Source organism: Phasianus colchicus, chromosome 1, assembly GCF_987193195.1.
Source record: "Phasianus colchicus chromosome 1, bPhaCol1.hap1.1, whole genome shotgun sequence".
NCBI lineage: Eukaryota > Metazoa > Chordata > Aves > Galliformes > Phasianidae > Phasianus > Phasianus colchicus.
The window spans coordinates 73,140,598-73,161,492 of NC_143436.1; the positions used below are offsets into that span (position 1 = coordinate 73,140,598).

General features: G+C 42.1%; 1 protein-coding gene across 1 annotated transcript; it reads right to left on the reverse strand.

The window, feature by feature from the left end:
- Positions 1 to 6,330: 6,330 nt before the first annotated feature.
- Positions 6,331 to 14,223, reverse strand: GPR19 (G protein-coupled receptor 19). The gene is made up of 2 exons (XM_031603205.2): positions 13,784 to 14,223; positions 6,331 to 7,600 (listed from the first exon to the last, which is right to left on the reverse strand). The coding sequence occupies exons 1-2, from the start codon at positions 13,795 to 13,797 to the stop codon at positions 6,331 to 6,333; spliced, it is 1,284 nt and encodes a 427-aa protein (XP_031459065.2). The 5' UTR covers positions 13,798 to 14,223.
- Between the last annotated feature and the right edge of the window lie 6,672 nt (positions 14,224 to 20,895).

The window sequence follows — 20,895 nt, forward strand, 5'->3', positions numbered from 1 at the left end:
AGAACCACTGAAGGACTCTTCATAGACTCATTTCCCTTCATCTTGGATCAGACTGAGTATATTTAGAGTCATTTTTTGGAAGACAAAAACTTCTTGATTTGCTTCAACTTGATCACTTGTGGCCATATCCTTAAATGGTGCAGAAGCTGATAGATTACTAGGCTCCTTTTACTTGCCTCCAATGCACTTTTTTTTTTTTTTTTTTTTTCATTCATTTTAGTTTTGATAATGCCAATATATTGTTATGCTTGTGCTGATTCCGTACACTGATATTACAGAAATGTTTGGATTTTAAATCATGGTATAAAAGAAAAAAAAAAACAAAACAAAACTATTTTGACTATTTGACTCTAAAATAAGTTGTTCTGTGAGTATGATTCCCTTCAGGTTTGTGATTTTTGTCTCACTCTTCTTTCACTCTTGCTGATGGATAGCAGGCAAACTGACTGGTCATCAAGGACACCATCTGACTGTCTGCTGTTGTACTCACAGCTTACAAGCAGTGTTGGATTTCTCTTTTGCCTTCCCCTGCAGGTGGATAGGCACCAAATTACCAGTTGTTAATTGTTAATTCTCAAAACTATATTAGCTTTATGATTGCCTTTTCAAAGAGGGTTAGAATTGGTAATGGACTTCAAAGTTGCTGATGAAATCTGACTGCAAACAGAAGTCCCGGTTCCCTAGCAAACCAGGCTCAGGGTCCCAAACAAAGTCCCACACGTGAGCAATGTGTGCCAAAGTCTGATTGATTCTTGGTTCCATTTCTGTGTTTTGGATGAAATTTGACCAGAGTCATCTGAGAGAGAAGAATTCTGTGTAATCAGAAGAGCTGAAGAGTCCTGAGATTGCTCTATAAATCTAAAATCAACAGTTTGCTCACATTAGGGGTTCAAAATTTACAGCTGGGGTATGCTGGCTGATGAAACACTTTTTCCTTCAGGGACTTTTGTACATTGATGGCATGTGATGAACTTCTCAACATACGAAAAATAGATGGCTTTGTCAACTGGCACTTCTGAGATACCCTGTAAAATACTCAATCTGAAAAAAAAAAGATTTATGAAAGTGTTATCTTTTAAAGTTATATAATTGAATGGCAGAAGTCTAGTCTTTGATGGGACTTATGGAAGCACTGGATTCAAGAGCAACTTGTGGAGAGCCACACTTTACCACATCGACTTTCTTGAAGTATCCTGACATAGCTCTCTATACATCTGTTTTCTGGCCTGTAGGGAAGTGGTAGCTGCTTCTGTTGTCCTACAGATATGCACAACTCAGCTTCAGAAACTCAGTGCTTACTGCTGTAATCTGATACAACTGGTGCAACTCCTGGTAAGACAAAGATCTTGTCCACAACATCCCTCTTCTTCAAGAAAAAATCGTAAAAACCCAATACTTAATTTGAAGATGGATGCCCTGGGTTAATAGGAAAGATCAATCCGACAATGTGTTTCGGACTCTGCAGAAACCCATACAGCAAATCCACTCCCAACAATGTTGCAAGTTAGCAAACTTGATGCTACTCCTGCTACATAGACAGGTAATTTTTAAATAATCTGAAGTCTTGATAACTCTGAATATCATATAATTGCTGCAGTTCCTGTATTTGGATCAATATGGGGAGGGACTTTGCAGAGTACGTATTGCAGTGGAGATGATTAATCTACAGAATTGAACTGAAATCTGTGAGCAGTGCTGTAGTGTCAGAGGAAATAAGGTAGATACTTAGACCCATTCACTTGCAACCTCTGCTGCTTAATGTGTCTAATTCTACAAGACTTTAAGAAAGATAAATTTTCTGATAATCCCGCCTCACTTTCCCAAATCAAGGAGGTGAGAATATCTCCTGTCTTACTCACACTTATACATGCAGTGAAAGGCTAGTTTCTGGCTGGGCATGACGTGAGGATAAATGAAATTATTTAGTGATGTAGTCTTTATTTTCTCTGTTTTTTTCCCTTCCCTTGCAAATTTAGGACCAAATCAAGAGCTGGTCTAAAATGCCTGAGATTCTGAACACAAAGGACTGAGTGATGTCTGTGCCACTTTTGAATTTTATCCAGAGGCCCGTTTTGTGAGAAGACTGAAAAAAGACTTGTGTGTGCATTAGCAGTAGTGTAGAATAAAACCATGTTTTAATTCAAACTGCTTGCCAGAAGGTGACATTTATATAACAGTCTTTCAGTAGGTTTGTTACGTTTTACTAGAAGTCAGTTCAAATAAATCTCCTGTAATTTATAATGGCCTATTCCACAATACTTGTGAGGTTGTAAAGAGCCAACTAGTAAAGGTATATTAACTTACAGAATCACTTAAGGAACTAATAACCCTTTCTCTAAAAGTGTACAGATCTGGATTTAATATACTTCAAATCTACTTGGTTTGAACTGGAAGGATCTGATATTCAGAAAGGCTGAGCACTCAGAATTGCAGCTGAAATTGATGGCATGCATTTGACACTTCAGAAAAACAACTGCTAAATCAATGTCGGTTAACTGTGATATGAAACTGGTTGAGATGAGAATGACAAATTCAGAAGATTCTTAACCAGACATATGAATGCTTTCAGGTGTAATTATGGGTAACTGCCACTTTGCTATCGCCTCTGGGATGCTGGTTGAAAAAGTTCTAAGTGGTATGTGCCTCTGTTTCTCACTGCCTCCCATTCCCAATCTGGACGTTTTTTAAATGCATTCAACAGAAAATAAAACTTTTTCCTGAAATAAAATGGAGGGCCACAATTTGATGATTTGTAAGGACAACATACTTAATACCAAAAGTAAATGGTGATGACAGAATTTCCACTTGATGGGTGTCCACCTAATGGAAAAAAATGTTTAGTGGCTGGCACTGGTCATATTCTTGCACAGAAAACTCTTAAGAATAAATGTTGGATGGGCTGGAGGTCCAGAAGCCCTTTCTTTCTCCCATAGCTGCTCCTTTGAAGACATGATTGAGGTATATTTGTGAAATGAGGCAGTTTGGTTTGCTAGGTGTCAAGCTTGGTACAATAAATTCTGCTGGCTTCAGCCTGTGTGTTCTGGCTCCTCTCCTCCTCACTGCACAATTCACTAAGACACACACAGGTACCCACAGGTAAAGTGTCTGCACACTGACCAGACCTGCCAGTCTCACCTGGAGCATGGGAGCATCTACCTCCAGAGCAGAATGAAGATCCAGTGGCAGTTCCTGGCCATTTCCCCATTGAAGAACATTCCTTAAAGGTCCCTTTATCTGGATAGGATTGCTTGGTTTAGTCCTAAAGTTCTCTCACTCTTTAGTAATTTTATTGTTATGCTATTGCTGAAGCAGCTGTTGGTAGTAAGGAATTTTGAAGGAGTTTGGAAAGATTTGTAGATATAGATATCTAGACATCTTATAGACAGATACATATTGATCGAGCAAATCTCAATGCATTTTCCATTTCTTGCTTGGTTACTGCATGATCTCCCTCCTGAGTCTCTGGCACTCCTGGGGCACTGGCAGACTAAGTGATACATGATGTCTGGTGTTATCAAACCAATCCATCACCTCTTCTAAAACAATGCTTTAAAAATAGAAATAAAGATAAAAATAAGGTGCTACAAAGTAAGCATCTATCAAGCTGCCAAGTATTTTCCATCTTCAGCCCTGCTATTGCACAATGCCATGTTTAACCATTTATGGCAATGGCACAAAGCTACCAGTGGCCTGGTGTCCCCTGCCTAAGGAGGATGGGAGCTGCCAGGAGTGTGGAAGCAGCCTTGTCTGGGGCACGGTGCTCCCAGCACACCAAGAGGACAAGGACTGGCAAGAATGTGCAGGACTGGTGGGACAGGAAGAGGAAGGGGTTCCATGTGAACATGGATACCTGATGTTCAGGCATTGCTCCTCTAGATTCTTTACAGCTTCTGGAAGGTGGGGAAATAGGTTCAAGTTCAGAAGAGGAGCAGTTATATGAAAGTCTCTGGCTTCATACCTAAGCATTCCTCTGGTTTCATATTCAAAATGATGTCTGGCAGACTTTTTGTCTCAAGGGAGGTTTTGGTGTCTCAGAAGTGGGCTTAATCTCTTCCTCCCTTTCTTTACTGCAGAAAGTCTGAGGGCTGCAGTCCCTGCACAAGGCAGCAGTGATCTGAGCCCTGCTCCTTATCAGCACATGCTGATGTTTCAGGGAGAAACAATTTGCCTGGAACATGAACCACCCAGAATAAAATGGTCTCATTTTTAAGGTCCTCTGCTCTCCCAGTACATGGGGATTTTTGCTAATGACTTTGATGAGAAATGTCTAATCTTCATTTAATGGGGATTTCTGAACTTTTGAAATATATACAGGAAATGCTCCCACAAACAGTAAGGGTTCTTATAGCCACAATTAGTGCGGTAGATTAGGGGGAAGGAAAATTTCTAAAATACGTGCAAGAATATTACTCAACAAAGGAGTTTCCCTACGCAATATTCCAGCACTAGAGTCCATCCAGACCACTTCTGTCACCCGGTATTCAATGATACATGTGCTTCTGCTCTCTGCTGATCGGAAGGGGAGATGCATGACTGTGGTTAATATACCCTTAGTACTTGCTACTCTTGTTCTATTTCTTTTGTTACTACAGGACTTTCAGGCCTCAGGCCTGGTTGTGCTACATTTGCTCTGAAATCAGAAGAAAAAGATACTTATTCTCTGAAGAGTTTGTGACTGAGGTTGCATCTTTCAAAGAGGGAGATTTTGAAATAGGGTATGTGAAACATGTTATTTTCTGCCCCATAGCTGGCTTCTGCCTAGTTGAACGCCTAAGGTCAAAGAACTCACAATGCTTTTGGGATGACCTGATCTTGAAATGCATGTTGGTAATCTGATCTTCAAGATACTGGGCTGTACCCTAGCTGGTACATTATGATGATCCAAGCAGAGCATACTCTGAAGCAGTTTTTCTGTTGGAAATAACTGAGTAGGATGAAAATCTTCGGTGTGGAAAAGAAATAACAGGACTGCTGGTCTGAAGCCAGCAAGATTCTCTTGTTCATAAGACAACACAGGAACTTTCCAGGGTGAGGGAAAGTGAACACACTGATCTATCAAAGTGAGGGGAATTCACCAAATGCTGTTTGTGCTCACCTTATTTTGTTATCTATGATGTTTTCTGTGTGTGCTGCTGTAGTTTGGGGCAGTAGAATAGGAATTAGGAAAATAAATCAATATCAAACACACAGGCTCATTCCAGTTCTTCTTAATGGGTTTGATAACAGCATGATGTAAAGGCTGCCCATTTCAGACTGGCTTTCAAAAAAACACCCCTCTTCATTCTCCTGTGGATTTAATGATCCAGTCTTGTAGATCTTAGCAGATAACTGAGAGTGGTGTTACCTAATCCTAATGAGAAGAGTGGATCTGTATCTCAGATTAAGCAAACCTCAAAAGTAAATATCTAGGATGAATTGACTCATGGTATACATGTCCACAGTGTATACATGTCCACTTTTTTTTAGCTCAAGATGGGCAAGCTGCACAATCAGCCAAGCACCTCCTAGGCTGACTTAGGAATTTTGTTCTTTGCACTTCGGTTCCAAACCAGTTGCTGAGCACTGGGGAAGTAACTTTGGAGCTTCCCACTGTATTTTGCCATTGCCTGGGGACTTTTGGTGGTGAGGTCAGATCAGGTGATGCTGCTCCTCTTCTGCTGTGGCTGCTCATCAGGCACACCAGCATGGGTGTAGACATGGCTAGAGAGGAGCTGGGGAGGGTAATACATGGGGTAGGACTTTTCTCAAGCTGCTTCTACCACTAGACCTCTCTGGAAGTGCAATGCTGAATATACAAAAGCACTCAGTGCTGACTCTACAGAGGCAGTGGAAATTTTGTAGCTGAATTCAATCAGCTCAGCGTTTTGCCAGCATTATCACATACAAAAATCTTAGCCATGAGGTCTGAACAAGAAGGAAAACCCTAGTGCAACAATATTCTTAAGGGCATAACAAAAGGCTATAGAGATATCTTTGGGTGTATGTTTATATTTAAACATGGTGGCCAATATACACCAAAGTGATTTAAAATGTTGTGGTATTTTTTTTCCCTTTTAACCCTACAAACTGAAAATGCAAGAGCTTTGTTGTTTTTTTTTTTTTGTAAAAAAGCAAATATGCTCATGATTCAGGGAGAGTACTCACAGAAGCAAAATGTAGCTGAAATTATGTAGACTAAATACATCAAAAGCAATGCATTTAATAAAATATTTTTTTTTTCTCTCTCTCTAAAAGTTGTTGTAAAAACAAGTGTGTTTACATTGGTTCAAAAAGGAGATCAAGTTTTTTGTTCTGATGGTACATAATCACCATTCAAAGACATTAAGCCAATTAGACAAATGTATTTGGAGGATTTGAATGAATAGGCCAGGCAAGCTTTTTTTCTTTTGCTTCCCTGTTAAATGAATGATAGATTGAGTCTTTGGTTACAGTTTTGGCTGGTGCTGGGATTTCTGAGATCCCGACATAATTTTTTTTTGCTATCCTTGAGCTGGTGGTGATGGTGTATGCGTTGCTTCTGTAGCATTTCATGGAGGACATGCAAAAAGTTTCTTTCATCCCTCTTCTGAAGTTTGCATTATACACTGAGTACAGGGTTGGCTTAGAAGCTGAAGAACTGAAAGAGATCCATGTGATAGCCATGAAAACCAAGGAACTTTTTCTGTAGTCTGTTTCCTCTGGGTGCCACAGTTGTACCACATAAAATGGGAGCCAGGACAGCAGAAACACTAAATTTAACATTAAGAACATCTTGATAGTTTTCACTTTCGTTCTTGGAACAATATTCATTGTTCTTCTAACAGTCCTGCCATCAGTGCCTATTCTCCAAATGTACTTAATGACCTTTTGGTAGAATAAGATAATGAGGATGGATGGGGTCAAAAACACCACCAAGAGATGGATAATACTGTAGATGGCCGCTTCCCAGGAACCTGGGAGAAAAAAGTTGCAGTGGTCATCCTCATTGGAGCCATAGAAAAAGAAAACTGGTGACATAAATGCAAGATCAAAGATCCAAGCTGCTACAATCATTTTCTTGGCTTTCTCTCTCGACACCTTGAAGCTCAGTGGGTAGACAATAGTGTAGAATCGATCCACGCATATGGAGAGGAGCACATATATCTGGACTCCAGGAGTGAAATACTGAATATACCTTACCAGTTTGCACGTCACATTCCCCAGTGTCCACCTGCCTGATGTAAACTGAAGCAGCGCAAATGGTGCACTTCCAACACTGATGAGAAGATCTGCACAAGCCATGGAGACAACAAAATAGTTGGTGGTTGACTGTGTCCTCCTGCTCCTGTGGATCACTAAGCAAACAAGGGAGTTTCCAAAGATGGAAATTATCCACAGTACTCCAAAAACCATGCTGGCTGATACAATTTCCCCTGGCTTCAGCTCATACTGCAAGACAGTGCGGTTCCTGCTTGGCCTGGGCTCCTGGGGTGACTCTGTCATCTCATGGTCAGCTGCAGGGAGGGAGGTCTTGGGGTAGCTTTTGTTTTGCAGCAGGAGCAATAATGTAGGGACAATAAAAGAAACGTTGTTGTTATCCGTACTATGGTCAAACATGACAGTCATGTCTCCTGCTTGGGCTCTGTATAAACAAAGACAAAATGTTATATGTAATAAGTATTTGTGAAAACTTACTTTAATCAATGAATAATAATTTTAAATTGAATACATTGATTTCAGAGAAATAGTCAGAAATATATTACAAGATTTTCTGGTATAGCAATTATCACTATGTTTCCTATAGATTGTCTTAAACCTCTCAAGAATTAAATGGAAGAACATTTTGTACTACTGACTGTGCATATACGGATATCTTGCCTGAGACTGATGCTCTAAAAAATGTCCTCTCAACCCTGGTGAATTGCAAAACCCTCTTCTCATTAGAAATGGAAGATCTGTTCCTGTGGTTACAATGTGTGTCTTTAGCTCTAGAGTCTTTATACTAACTCAGATATATCAGGATTAAATCTGTTAGCAAAAAAAAAAAAAAAAAAAAACAGAAGCCAAATGAGCAAGTCGAAAACCGCCACCATCTTCCTTGAGATTTCAAGTGATCCAGATCAGCAGATTTGCTTTCTGAGGTTTTATTCAGTGTTTTTCTGATGCTTTTTTTCTCTGCCTATATCTGGCTTTACACCAACTACTTTCTCTAAGTACAAAGCTACCAGATGAGTCTTCAAGAATAGCCAGATGTGGAAGAGGAAAAGATGTACTAATTGTTTGATGTTATTAGAGAAGATGTTTTTCTTGAGCTATTCAGACTTAGTGTTCACTAGCTGGTCATAATGAAACATTGTGTGCTTCATTCAAACAGATTAGATGTACAGCGAGGTCCATGCCGTAGGCACAAATTTAGCAACCTTGGAAATATGAAATGTGTTTTGGGAGCATTGTGGCACATCTGCATAGCTGCAACCACTCTGCACAGAACAGCCAGGCTGTGACAAGAACTTGCTGTGTCTCTTCTCTAAGTCTTGGCCCCACAGCACCAACCTCGTGCTTGGCTGCTGGCTGGGAACCAGAAAGTGGGTCAGTGTGTGAGTCACCAACACTACTCCCAGAGAAACTAGCCTTATTGAGCAGTTTTTGTGTTCAAGTAAACATCTAAACTGCAAACATCTCAAATTAAGTTTAGCTGAAGCGGTCTAAGGCTGATAACTGCCAGTGTTGTTCCAGGAATGCTGTGCAAGTCCTTCCTTTCAAATTATAGTTGGGGATTCAAGGAGAGGACATCCAGGGAACAAGCAGTGAGTGTCAGCCATCTGGAAGGGACCTCAGCCTTCGGGAGATACCCTGCCCTCGTCCTTTCTTGTGCTGCCCAGACTGGCCTTTGCTTCTCCCTCATCCTTACCTGCCTTACCTAACTGTTTTCTTAGTAGATTTTCCTGGCAGAAGAGTCCTCGTTCCTTAAGTAATCCTTTCTCCCTCTCCACCCAGTGCTCTCCTGGAGATATCCTGCCTTTGCCAACTGTCTGCAGCGTAACAGGGTGCTTTCTTTGGCAGAGTGGCAGGATGCACTGTCAGCACAACCTGCTAAATCGCATGCTAGAATGATCTGTAATAGAATTATACATGTGGAGCCTATTAGCCAGATAGAAAAGAACATTATATTCTTCCTTAATTTCCCTTCTTGACATGCAAAGGTATCTGCCACTCAAAAATATCCAGCTGCAATTCTCATGCCTCTTTTTGCTGCTTTGCTAAATGAGTGTCAATGAACTGTCAAACTCGCATGTATCAAATCTGGAACAGTGGCACCGAACTCCTTATTTTCCCTTTGCCTTCTTTGTCAATAAGCAGGTATTGGACACAAAAAAAGTAAGAATTACATAAATACATAAGGCCTAATGACATTTTTCTTTATTTTAAAAATATTTTTGCTTGTTTTTCCATTTAAATGAAAACGATATTGATCTGAGTTAAATTTTTTACTAATTGAAAATCTGCACTGATGCAGCTATACCAAAATTCTCACTCTTTTGTTCTAAATATTTTAGAGTAAGAATCCTCTTAATATGAGGACTTCCTATGTTTTTGTTTAAAATCTGAAGCTTTGTACATTTATGTGGAAATCAATAGGGTATAAGGAAATATTCATAATCATCAAAGAGGGATTTCCTGGTGCTGCATGTCCTACCTAATGGACTGACTTTGTAATGTGAAAGCCCAAATGCACCATTTCCAGGGATACCCCTTTGAGTTGGTAGTAAAGGAAGTGCTAACTCTCCAAAGGAGGTCCGTTACTTAGAGAAGTACATAAGCCACAAGAATGACATAAAATCACTGCCACATCTTCTCTGCTGTTGTGTAAAGCTTATATGGCATAGTTACTACGTGTTTACTTGTTTACTGTCCTGTCTAGAAATGTCATTTCCATTGCAATTTGGAGCAGTAAAACCTAAAAAGACTCAAAAAGGAATGCAACAAGCGGTCTTTTTTAGTGCTTAATCAAAAGAATAAATATTTTTTCCCAGTCACTGGTTTTTTTAGGATCAAAAGACAGCTAAATAAATAGCAAAGTGGCTTTTTTATCCAACATGTTGAAGTCCTCTGCATCATCACTGCAAAATGCTTTCATGCTGTGGCCCAGAGAGTTATGTTAAGGACATTATGTTGGTCTTTTACTCCATAAACTCCCCTCTCAGAAGAATTTCTTGGGAGTAGCTGCCAGACTGCAAGAGGAATGCTTCATCTAAAGGAGTTTAATCAATGTGAGAAGCAGGAGTAAATTGAATCAGGATGGGGTGCTTTTGTCTGGGTGTAAGATGCTAGGAGGTGGCATTCACTCTTGCCTTAACTCAAATTAACTTTGTTACGTGTGCTGGGTCTCAGTGCAATAATCCTTTTATAGAATAGCACAGAGCTTTTTGACCTGCAACTGTCTCTTGCTGCACAGGGATGCCTGTGTGCATATTGAGGTCATTCAGTACTTGTCCTTCCAGGGTAGGAATGTGGCTGCACATGCTTTTGAAAGCATGCAGATTCCCTGCCAGTTCTTGTCTCTGAGCTGGTATTCATAAAAACTCTCAGCTCCTCACCCTGCTCTTGTCATGAAGGCTTTCCTATTCTCCACCTCCTCTTCTGAGCACAGCCTGGAAATCTCTTGAGGTTCAGAATATTCTTGCTCATGTACATTCCTGCACACAGGGATAGAAAACAACTGTTCCTCTCCTATCAGGAGAACAAGACTTTTGAGATTCATCTTTTGAGATTCATATCCATGTTTTATATGCCGCTGCCTGCACCCCTGGCTCTGCCCTCTGCTGGTGGAGAATCCTGTTCAGCAGCATCGTTAGCTAAAGGTCGTGTGCCTGGAGGTGTGGGTAAGCCGGTGTACAGTAAAAGTTTCTGAACTGAACTGACAGTGTAAGCTGACACACATTGTTATATTTTATATCTGCTTGCTGTGTTTTATATCAGCTGCCTAGCCTATACTGCAGGATGAGAGAGTAGGAAATATGCATGGAATCAAGTAAAGGAAATCGTTATTTCCATCACATATAAATACCGTATGTTGTTTTCAGCTACTGCATGAGCATGAATCTCAACAATATTTTTCTGCTGTGTGTGTGAGGAAAATAAGTGGCTGATTGGGCTTAGTAATTGGTGAGCCATGCAACAACTCACGAGCCAGGAACTGGATCCAAAGTTACAAGGTACTGCACATTGGCTGAGACTCTTAAAAATAATGCCAAGGCAAACAAAAGACTGTGGTTTTAGGTGTAATTCTTATTCAAAAGGAAGACCCACTGAATCTTAAAAATCTCTAAGCTCTGTTCTACTCTCCTACTGCTGCAACTAGTAGCCAAAACTTTAGCTGAATACTGATTGAAAAATGATGACAGAACCTATATCTTTGCCCATTGTGACTGTGGGGGGCAGGAAGAGTGGGAGCAAGGAGGAGGGGGGCTGACCTAATTTCCAACCCTGCCTTCAAAACAGGTTCCACCTACTGGTGTTGTGCAACAAGAGCTTGAAATATTCTTCTGCAGGCTCTGCCTTCTTCAGTGGGGAATGAGGCTGCCCTTCCCTGATTCAGAGGTAAAAAAAAACCTCCCACACTCACACACTCATTTTTGGCAACACCAGGCCCTGTTCAATGCACAACACACACTTGTGCTTGATGTGAGGAACGCAGTGCTTACAGGACTAGTTTTTCATGGTGGGTGTTGACAGATGAGCTGTGATGAATCTCATTCCTGGCTGATTTTTCTGACTATCTCCTGGAAATTCTCACCCTCTCCCCACCAAGCATCCTCTCCCCCACATGGAAAACATGCCAGCAGCATATGTGAGGGTGACAGCAGCTCAGCTCACACTGACAATTTACTTAGGAGAATATATATATATTCTTCTTCTACATAAAAAGTTCACAAAGGAATGATTTCTTGACATTAAGTTGTAGAAGTTGCTTTCTCAGCACTCATGCTGTGAATATGGTTGCAATATTTATGCACTGGTCCAAACATTCATTTCTGGCATATGAATATCTGTTTTATGACCCTGTATCTTCTCCAGTAAGACAGATCTAGAGCTCACATGACACAGTTCACTTGTGCCAGGTGCAGAGCAGAAGAGCAGGATGGCACTGGTGGCCAATAATAATGCCAGGGGTAGAGCTGCCAGAGATCTGAATATGATTTCAGGAAGACTTACGTGATAGGAATAAAAGAAGGAGAAATCCGAGCAGTAGGAGAATGCTCCCATGGTCTCTGTCAGAGGATATGGTTTAGTGAGAGCTTTTCATGGCCTTCTCATACTGTCTTTGCTGAGGAAGCACGAGAGAGCAGGAGGCCATGCAAAGCCTGCAGTTAGGTTAGAAATGCCTGGTGTAGAAATGGTTGTTGGAAGGGATGTCCCAACTGAGCTGAGCTCAGGGAGGACTAAGCCACTGAGGAAGAAGCTCTTCCTGCACTGGAGACATCTACTTGGGCAGGGTGCCAGCTGCAAGACTCGTTCTGGCTGCCAATTGAAGGGAAAGTAGGGAGAGATGGAAGATGCTGGAATGGATAAATTCCAAAAACACAAATATTGCTCCAAGTTTTGGTGCTGAGAGAACTGAGTTTGAGGTAGGAAGGGGAAGTAGGCTCTGCCTGAGGCTGTTGGGGCTTATTCTGCATTGTCTGGTTGACATTTCTCTGACTGGGAGTCACACTGAATTGCTGGACATCTGAGGGAAGATGCCTGGTGGGACTGCCAAAGGAAAAAATCACATGGAGATTATGTGGCGCAACCCAGATGAAATTGCACTGCACAGCTTTGCAAGCAGAGGCTTCACAGGAGTACTGTGGAGGTGTGAGGGTTTGCAAGCTCTCCCTCTGAGCTAAGGAGCAGAGCTCCCCAAATGTATTGAAGGTACAGGAATTTCTTCCCTTACTGTCTCATCCTGACTTCAGTATGTTTCAGATAAACTCACAAATCAAGATTCCAAAACCCAGTAATTATACAGTCAAAGAGTGATTTACTGACAGTCCTTTCAAAAACCACTGTTGAAAATCCTTGCCAGGAAGAACTGGCTCGGAACCCTACCTCATACACACAAATGGCCTTTTGAAAGTAGAAGGCAGTTTTACTTCTCTTTAACTCTGTGGAACCAACATATTGCTTGTCATGCTAGAAGTCATCTGGATACATGAAAAATATTGCTATGCATTTTTAGAGAGTATCTGCCTGAACTAGCAAAAACAGAGTAGTCTTCTTGCCTCTGCTGGGTACAAATAAGCAAAGATTACTGTACCTGTGGTTTTTTCCTAAGTAGATGTATCCAGACACCCAAACAGAAGAAGGGACTTAATTCTTTCAAAAGGGATAATTAAAAATTAATGGCAGGAAAACACAAAAGTGGCTATATTAGTGCAATTTCAAGGAGAAAGAAGAAGCTGCGTGAATGCATCTGGCAACTGAAAGTAACAGATGGGCAGACTGGTCTGCTCCATCTCAGTTATTTTCTTTCATCAGACTGTCCATGTCAGGGGATTGTTTGAAAGCAAATAAATGCCACAATTAAAAAATAAAAATACTGAGTATTGATATACAATGCATGTATTTATATAGAAAATGAAGACATTTGTTCTGCAGTAGTTCTGCTCACCCTTTTGCTTTCAACAAAATCACCTCAACATTCAAGCCCTGCAGAGTGTTTGCCCCTGCATAAAGCTCTCCTTGCTCAAACCCACGGATTTTAAAAGCACACATGAAAATATACATAAAGTGAATTGCTGGATAAGATCATCTTTCTTTACAAAGCACCTATAGGTACACGTACCTGTTCCAAAGCATAATCCCAGAAGTCCTGGTCTCGTCCTTCTTCCTTTTATAATCCCAAGTGAAGTCATATTGGAAAACATGCAGTATGTTCACATCTGTGCCCGGCCACTTGCAAATCCAATAAAAGGAGGGGTGAGTTATTCTGCCCCTCTTCTGTAATAGAAAACGACGTGTGGCAGGGCTAGCTGCTGACTCGCGCTATTCCCTCCTCCCCCGCCCCGTCGCGGCCTCTCCCGTCAGCACCGTGGACAGCGGCACGGCTCCCGCCCCGGCCCCGTGGCCCCGACGGGGCGGCCGCTGGGTGCCCCGGTTCTTCCCCACCGCTCTGCCGGCTGCGGTGGCTGGCGGTCGACGCTGACGTCCCGGTTGCTATGGTGAGGGGCGGCTGCTGGAGAGGATCTTTTTCTTCCGCCATGGTCGCCATGAGACCCTGCCTCCTGAAAGAGACAGGGATAATGGATAAGGAGAGGGAGGTGGAGAGAATTTTTAATCAGCTGCCTTTGGGAATGCATGCACTTTCCTTTTCTTTCTTTCTTCTTCTTCTTCTTTGCCTTCTTTTTCTTTTTTCTTTTTCTTTTTTTAATTATCATATAGATACTGAGACTAATTAGGAGAAAAAAATAATAGAGAAATCAGAGTGTCTGCTCCCCGTTTGGAATTAGATGTCTTTTTTCAATATGGAATATAACACTGACACAATTTATTTTAAAATGTTTTCTGCCACATATGCTTTATTAAGAAATATGTAATAATGACAATCCCCCTCAGCTGTCATAAGTGAATCTCTCAGAGGTGTTGTGGGATCAGTGTGCACAAAGCCATTGGCCTTGATGTGATGCATCCACATGTGCTGAGAGAGCTGGCAGAGGTGACTGCTGAACTGCTATCTATCATCTTTCACAGGTCTTGGAGAACAGGAGAGGTACCTCAAGACTGGAAGATAGCCAATGTCACTCCAGTCTTCAAAATGGGCAAGAATAACAGAATCACAGAATTGTAGGGGTTGGAAGGGACCTCTAGAGATCATCGAGTCCAACCCCCCTGCAAACAGGCTCCCTAGACCAGGCAGGTCTTGAGTATCTCCAGAGAAGTAGACTCCACAACCTTCCTGGGCAACCTGTTCCAGTGCTCCCTCACACTCACTGTGATGAAGTTCCTTTGCAAATTCATATGGAACTTCCTAACAAAAGCAAGTATAGAGTCTTGCACTTTGGAAGGAATAACCACATGTCTCAGTACAGACTGCGGGATGATCTGCTGAAGAGGAGCTCTGCGGAGAAGGACCTGGGGGTCCTGGTGGACTACAGGTTGTCAGTGAGTCAGCAATGTGCCTAGGTGGCCAAGAATGCCAGTGGGATCCCAAAGTGCATTAAAAGGAGTGCAACCAGAAGGTCACCTGAGGTTGCTGGCGGAGGTGATGGCCAAGACACTTTTTACCATATAACAGCATTCCTGGTCAAGAAGAGAGGTCCCAGAGGATTGGAGGCTCACCAGTGTGACTTTCTTCTACAAGGAGGATCAGGGAAACTACAGCCTGACCTCAATACTGGGGAAGGTTATGGAACAGACCATCTCAAGTGAGATTACATGGCATGTGCAGGACAACTGGAGGATCAGGCTCAGCCAGCATGGGTTCATAGAAGGCATGTTGAACAACTTAATCTCCTTCTGTGAATGAGTGACCCTTCTGGTGGTTGAGAAAAAGGCTGTTGATGTCGTCTACCTAGACTTCAACAGAGCCTTTGACACTATCTCTCAGAGTATTCTCCTGAGGAAGCTGGCAGCCTGCAGCTTGGACAGGTACACTCTTTGCTGGGTAAAAAATTTACTGGAGGGCTGGGCCCAGAGAGTTGTGGTGAATGGAGATAAATGCAGCTGGTGACTGGTCACAAGTGGTGTTCTCCAGAGGTCGGTACTGGAGCCTGTCCTCTTCAGTATCTTTACTGATGATCTGAATGAGGGCATCAAGTGCAGCCTTAGTAAGCGTGCAGATGACACTAAGTTTGGGAGAAAGTTTCAATCTTCCTGAGGATAGGAAGTCTCTTCAGAGGGATCTGGACAGGTTGGATCTCTGGGCTGAGGCCAGAGACCTCAAGCTCTGGGTCCACTGGAGTGTGTTCAGAGAAGAGCATTGAAGCTTGTTAGGGGTCTGGAGCACAAATCTTATAAAGAGTGGCTGAGGGAACTGGGATTGTTCATTCTGGAGAAGAGGAGGCTCAGGGGAGATCTTAAGGCTCTCTACAGCTACACGAAAGGAAGTTGTGGTGAGGTGGATGGTCAGCCTCTTCTCCTGCGTAGCTGGTGATAGGACTAGAGAGAATGGCCTCAATTTGCACAGGGGAGATTCAGGTTGGATATTAGGATAAAATTTTTCTCCTACAGAGTGGTCAGCTGCTGGAATAGACTGCCCAGAGAGGTAGAGGTGCTCAAGAAACATTCAGATGCTATACTAAGAGACCTGGTTTAGTGGGAAAATATTGCTGATAGGTGGATGGTTGGATCCTGGAGGTATTTTCCAGTCTTAATGATTCTGTGATTCTATTATTCTAATTATATTCTAAGGATAGAATAGTTTTGCTTGTTTCTTCCTGTTTAAATCCCAACAGTGGTTCAGAAAGTAGCAAGCAGACCCACAGCTGAGCTAGAGATGTAGTTCTGCTTGCTGTCTTCAGACTCCTGTAAAATCTGAGCAAAACCCTGAAGAGAAACTGAAATTCTGGGATAACTAGCACAAGGGACATCTTACCTTCATTTCATGTGGAAATAGTAAGTTGCCCAAAGTAAAATGTGGCTTGCTCTTATTTGCATTCAGAAAAGCAGTTTTTGCTTCATTAAGGCTTAATTTGAACTAGATGTCTTTGTCTCCTCTCTAAGCACTATATGCAAAGCAGAATTCACTGTGCCTTGAAGTTAATATTCTGCATTGTGAGTTCTGATAGCTGACATTTAATGTGATCGGCATGCATGGAGCTCAGCTGCGATGAATCACATTCGTGTCTGCCACCTCTGCCACATTCTTAATTTAAGGATGTATTTCAATTGGATGGAGGGCCGATGCTGAAGTGCTCATTCAGAAACAGCAGTGAGGTCCATGCCTGCTTTGAAGTGGTACTCATTGCCCTATACATACCAATCTTATAGCTCTCCTCAGAGGCAGTTTCCAATCATTCAGTGTTGTCAGTCAGATCAGTAGGACCAGGACAGACAGGATTTCTAACAGTGTAAATCAGGGATTCCTGTACCAGGATGCTAGAAGTGAGCACCAGAAGTCTGGATAATCCAATACAGAGGAAAATGAAATAACGAATTATTATCTTAATCTGATACATTCTCCTGAATTTGAACATCACTTTTTTTCCCCCTGAAATTAAATGGGAGATCTTTTTTGTTTTTTTTTGCATACCTATTCCCTGCCTGACAGAGCAAAAGAGAAGTTTTGCTTTTCTACTACTGAAAACCACACATTTGTGTGTGTGTGGTTCTTTCACAGAGAAGTGATAAAAATGTTCTGCTGTATAAACAATGAGTAGGAGAATCACAGCTTAGTCTAGGAGGCTCATCTAGTCCAGAACCGGTGATGTGAATCTTAAATGAAACCAATATCTTGAATTTCAAATTTCAACTTAGCAGAGGTAGTTGGAGATGTGTCAGAAAGTTGGGCAAAAAGTTTGTAAGTTGAAGTCACTTTTGACATTTGCAGATTGCTTGGTAGATTGAATGCTACTTGTGTAGCATCAGAAACGAAATATGTTTCTGAGAGATTACAAGTTAGGAATCTTTGTGCTCGGAACATAATACATCTATAAGAAGCTGACTTAGTTTCTGAGTTAACTTTATCATTGTAAAAAATATGGGGCACTGATTTTCAGGAACCATCATGGATCAATTAAAGGTCAATCAAGGGATCGGCATGGGTTTATGAATGGTAGATCCTGTTTGACAAACCTGATTTCATTCTATGACAAGGTGACCCACTTAGTGGATGAAGGTAAGGTTGTAAATGTGGTCTACCTGGACTTCAGTAAAGCCTTTTATGCTGTTCCCCACAACATCCTCGTGGGGAAGCTGGCTGCCCAAGATTTGGATGGGCTAACACTCTGCTGGGTGAAACACAAGCTGGATGGCTGGGCCCAAAGAATCGTGGTCAATGGAGTCAAATCCATTTGGCAGCCAGTCAGGAGTGGTGTCCCCCAGGGCTCAGTACTGGGGCTGCTTCTATTTAACATTTTTATTAATGATCTTGATTATTGAGGGGATTGAGTGCACCCACAATAAATTTGCAGACAACACCAAGTTGGGAGGGAGTGTTGACCTGCCCGAGGGAAGAAGGGCACTATAGAGGGTCCTGGATAGACTGCATCAATGGGTCAAGGTAAATTGTATGAGTTTCAATAGGGCCAAGTGTTGAGTCCTGTATTTTGGTCACAAGAACTCCAGGCAACCCTACAGGCTCCTACAGGGAGGAGTGGCTGGAAAGCTGCCTGGTGGAAAGGGACCTTGGTGTACTGATGGACAGTTGGCTCGAATATTAGCCAAGCAGTGTGCCCAGGTTGCCAAGAAGGCCAATGGCATCCTGGCTTGTATCAAGAATGGTGTGGTGAGCAGGACTAGGGAAGTAATCCTGCCCCTGTACTTGGCACTGGTAATACCTCACCTCGAGTACCGTGTTCAGTTTTGGGTACCACAATACAGAACATACTGAGATGCTAGAGCAAGTCCAAAGAAGGGCAATAAGGCTTGTGAAGGGCTTGGAGAATATGATGTATGAGAAGTGACTAAAGGAACTGGGGCTGTTTAGTCTGGACAAGAGGAGGCTGAGAACCATACTGCTCTATTCAAATACCAGAAAGGTAAGTGCAGCAAGAGTGGGGCTGGTCTCTTCTCAGTGGTGACAGGACAAGGGGAAATGGCCTTGAGTTGCACCAGAGGAGATTTAGGATATCAGAAAAAACTTCTTTACAGAAAGGGTTGTTAAGCATTGAAATAGGCTCCCCAGGGAAGTTGTTGAGAATGTGTTTAAAAACCATTTGGATGAGGTGCCCAGGTACATGATTTAGAGGGGAGTTGTTAGAGTTAGGGTAGTATGGTTAGGTTATGGTTTGACTTGATGTTCTTTACGGTCTTTTCCAACCTGAGCAATTCTATGATTCTATGATTCAAACAAAGCTATAACAAATGATAAACAAGCCCTGTGAATAGACACCAGGTTTTATCACATAATGACTGTTGTTTCCTCCCATCTTTTAATTTGCTCTTAAAAATGAGAATGAGGCTGTTGTGCATGCCTATTGTAAAAATAGCCATCATCTATCACTTACTTCAGCCAACAGGTTTTCTTATTTGAACAGCTATGGTAATTTCTTTCCTTCTACTGTGAAGTAAACTCTGGGGTTGTTTGTGTGGCACTCAGGCCCATAGCTTGAATCCTCTCTCACCAGGAGCTGTGTAAATGGAGTTACCTCTTTGAAGTGTCTGGGCAGCACTGCTGGAACCAGGCCTTTGTCTGGTCTGCACAGAGCAGCAGCTGCATACATAATTGTGGCGTCTCAGTCAGAATGGGGATCCTGCTGGAGCAGAAAGCAAGGCACTGGGTAACCAGAAAGATGAGGGAAACCAAGATGACCCCTGAGTTGAATAAAGTAGGGAGGTGCTTATGTTGGGACATAAATTCCTCTGTGGAGTATCGTCTGAGCAACCAGCTCATGAATCCTTGTGACAGGCTCACATTCACTTTCAGAAATTAGTTATAAGCTGGAAAACTCACAGCTCTTAGCATTGGCTCTAGCAGTGACAGCTATTAGTGTGCCCTTGGTAGAGAATTAGAAGAGACGTACAGCAGAGTGAATCCACTACTCCCATTCCCTCCAACAAACTTCCATGGTTATCATGGGCAAAACTCTCATATGCATAAAACTGCAAGAAAGAGAAGTATATTCCCAAAAGGCACGGAATACAGTGCTGTGAGATTGTTATTGCTACTGACTTCCTAGGATCAGGGTGTTTTGGGGCTTAGACATTCCAAGGGACCTGCTCCTTGTCCTAGCCTTCTGTATCATGGTAAATTCAGCCCCATGGCTTTATAAACCATTAAAAGATGCTGTCTTTGTGCACCAGAAATCCTGCATGGATGCACTTAGACTCTCTTGATGACACAACAACAAGAAACAACAACAAAACAAATCACCACCACCTATAATACTTTTGCACTCTTTCAAAATGTCCCCATTTGAGAATGAAATTCTCTGAGGACCCTTACAAATAGGTATTAGATATCTGAATTGAGGAACTAAGTACATATCTGAAATACAAACATATGCATAAGTGAAATAAGTTTCATGCTCTCTGTCTTCCAGGCCGATTTAGTAAGCCTTGGAAAAAGTCTCACTGCCAGATGAGCTTTTTGGCACAACTCGAAGTGCAGCGTCTTAGAGGAGAGATGCTCAGGAAAGGAAATAAAACCGGGAAGCCCAGAGAAAACCAATGCTGCCCTCGTGCGGCACCCGGTGTGTTGGGTTAGGGAAGAACCTTCCCCATCGGGACTGCCTGGCTCCATCTACTCCCTTGGTGATGCATGCCTCTTCGTCTGGTATAGAACGAGGTACCTGAGTCTGCAACCCCAGCTAGAGAGTCTAGTAAAGACAAAAGGCAAATTGCCTACTCGCCATTGTCCTTTGGAGGAACTTGTCTTGTCCCTTGAGTACGTAGGGAATTCAGGCAGCACAGAGGCAAAAGACTGAACAATCATCAGCACCTGTCCAATCTCTGAGGCTTCCCTCATCCTCTTTTTTTCTTTCTCTCTCTCTCTCTCTCTCTCTTTTTTTTTTTTTTTTTTTTTAATCTGTGATACTCTAAATTGTGATTCTCTAAATTGGAGAAATATGGATTTGAATAATGGACTATTCGGGGGATAAGGAATTGGCTGAATGATGGCACTCAGTGTGTTTGTTATGGGCTCAAGGCCCAGATGGAGACCATCAAGGATGCATACTTGGATCAGTACTATTTAATAAATTTATTAGCAGTGGGATTGAGTGCATTCTCAGCAAATTTGCCCATGAGATTAAGCTGAGTGGTACACTTGAAATAACAAAAGTAAGGAATGTCATCCAG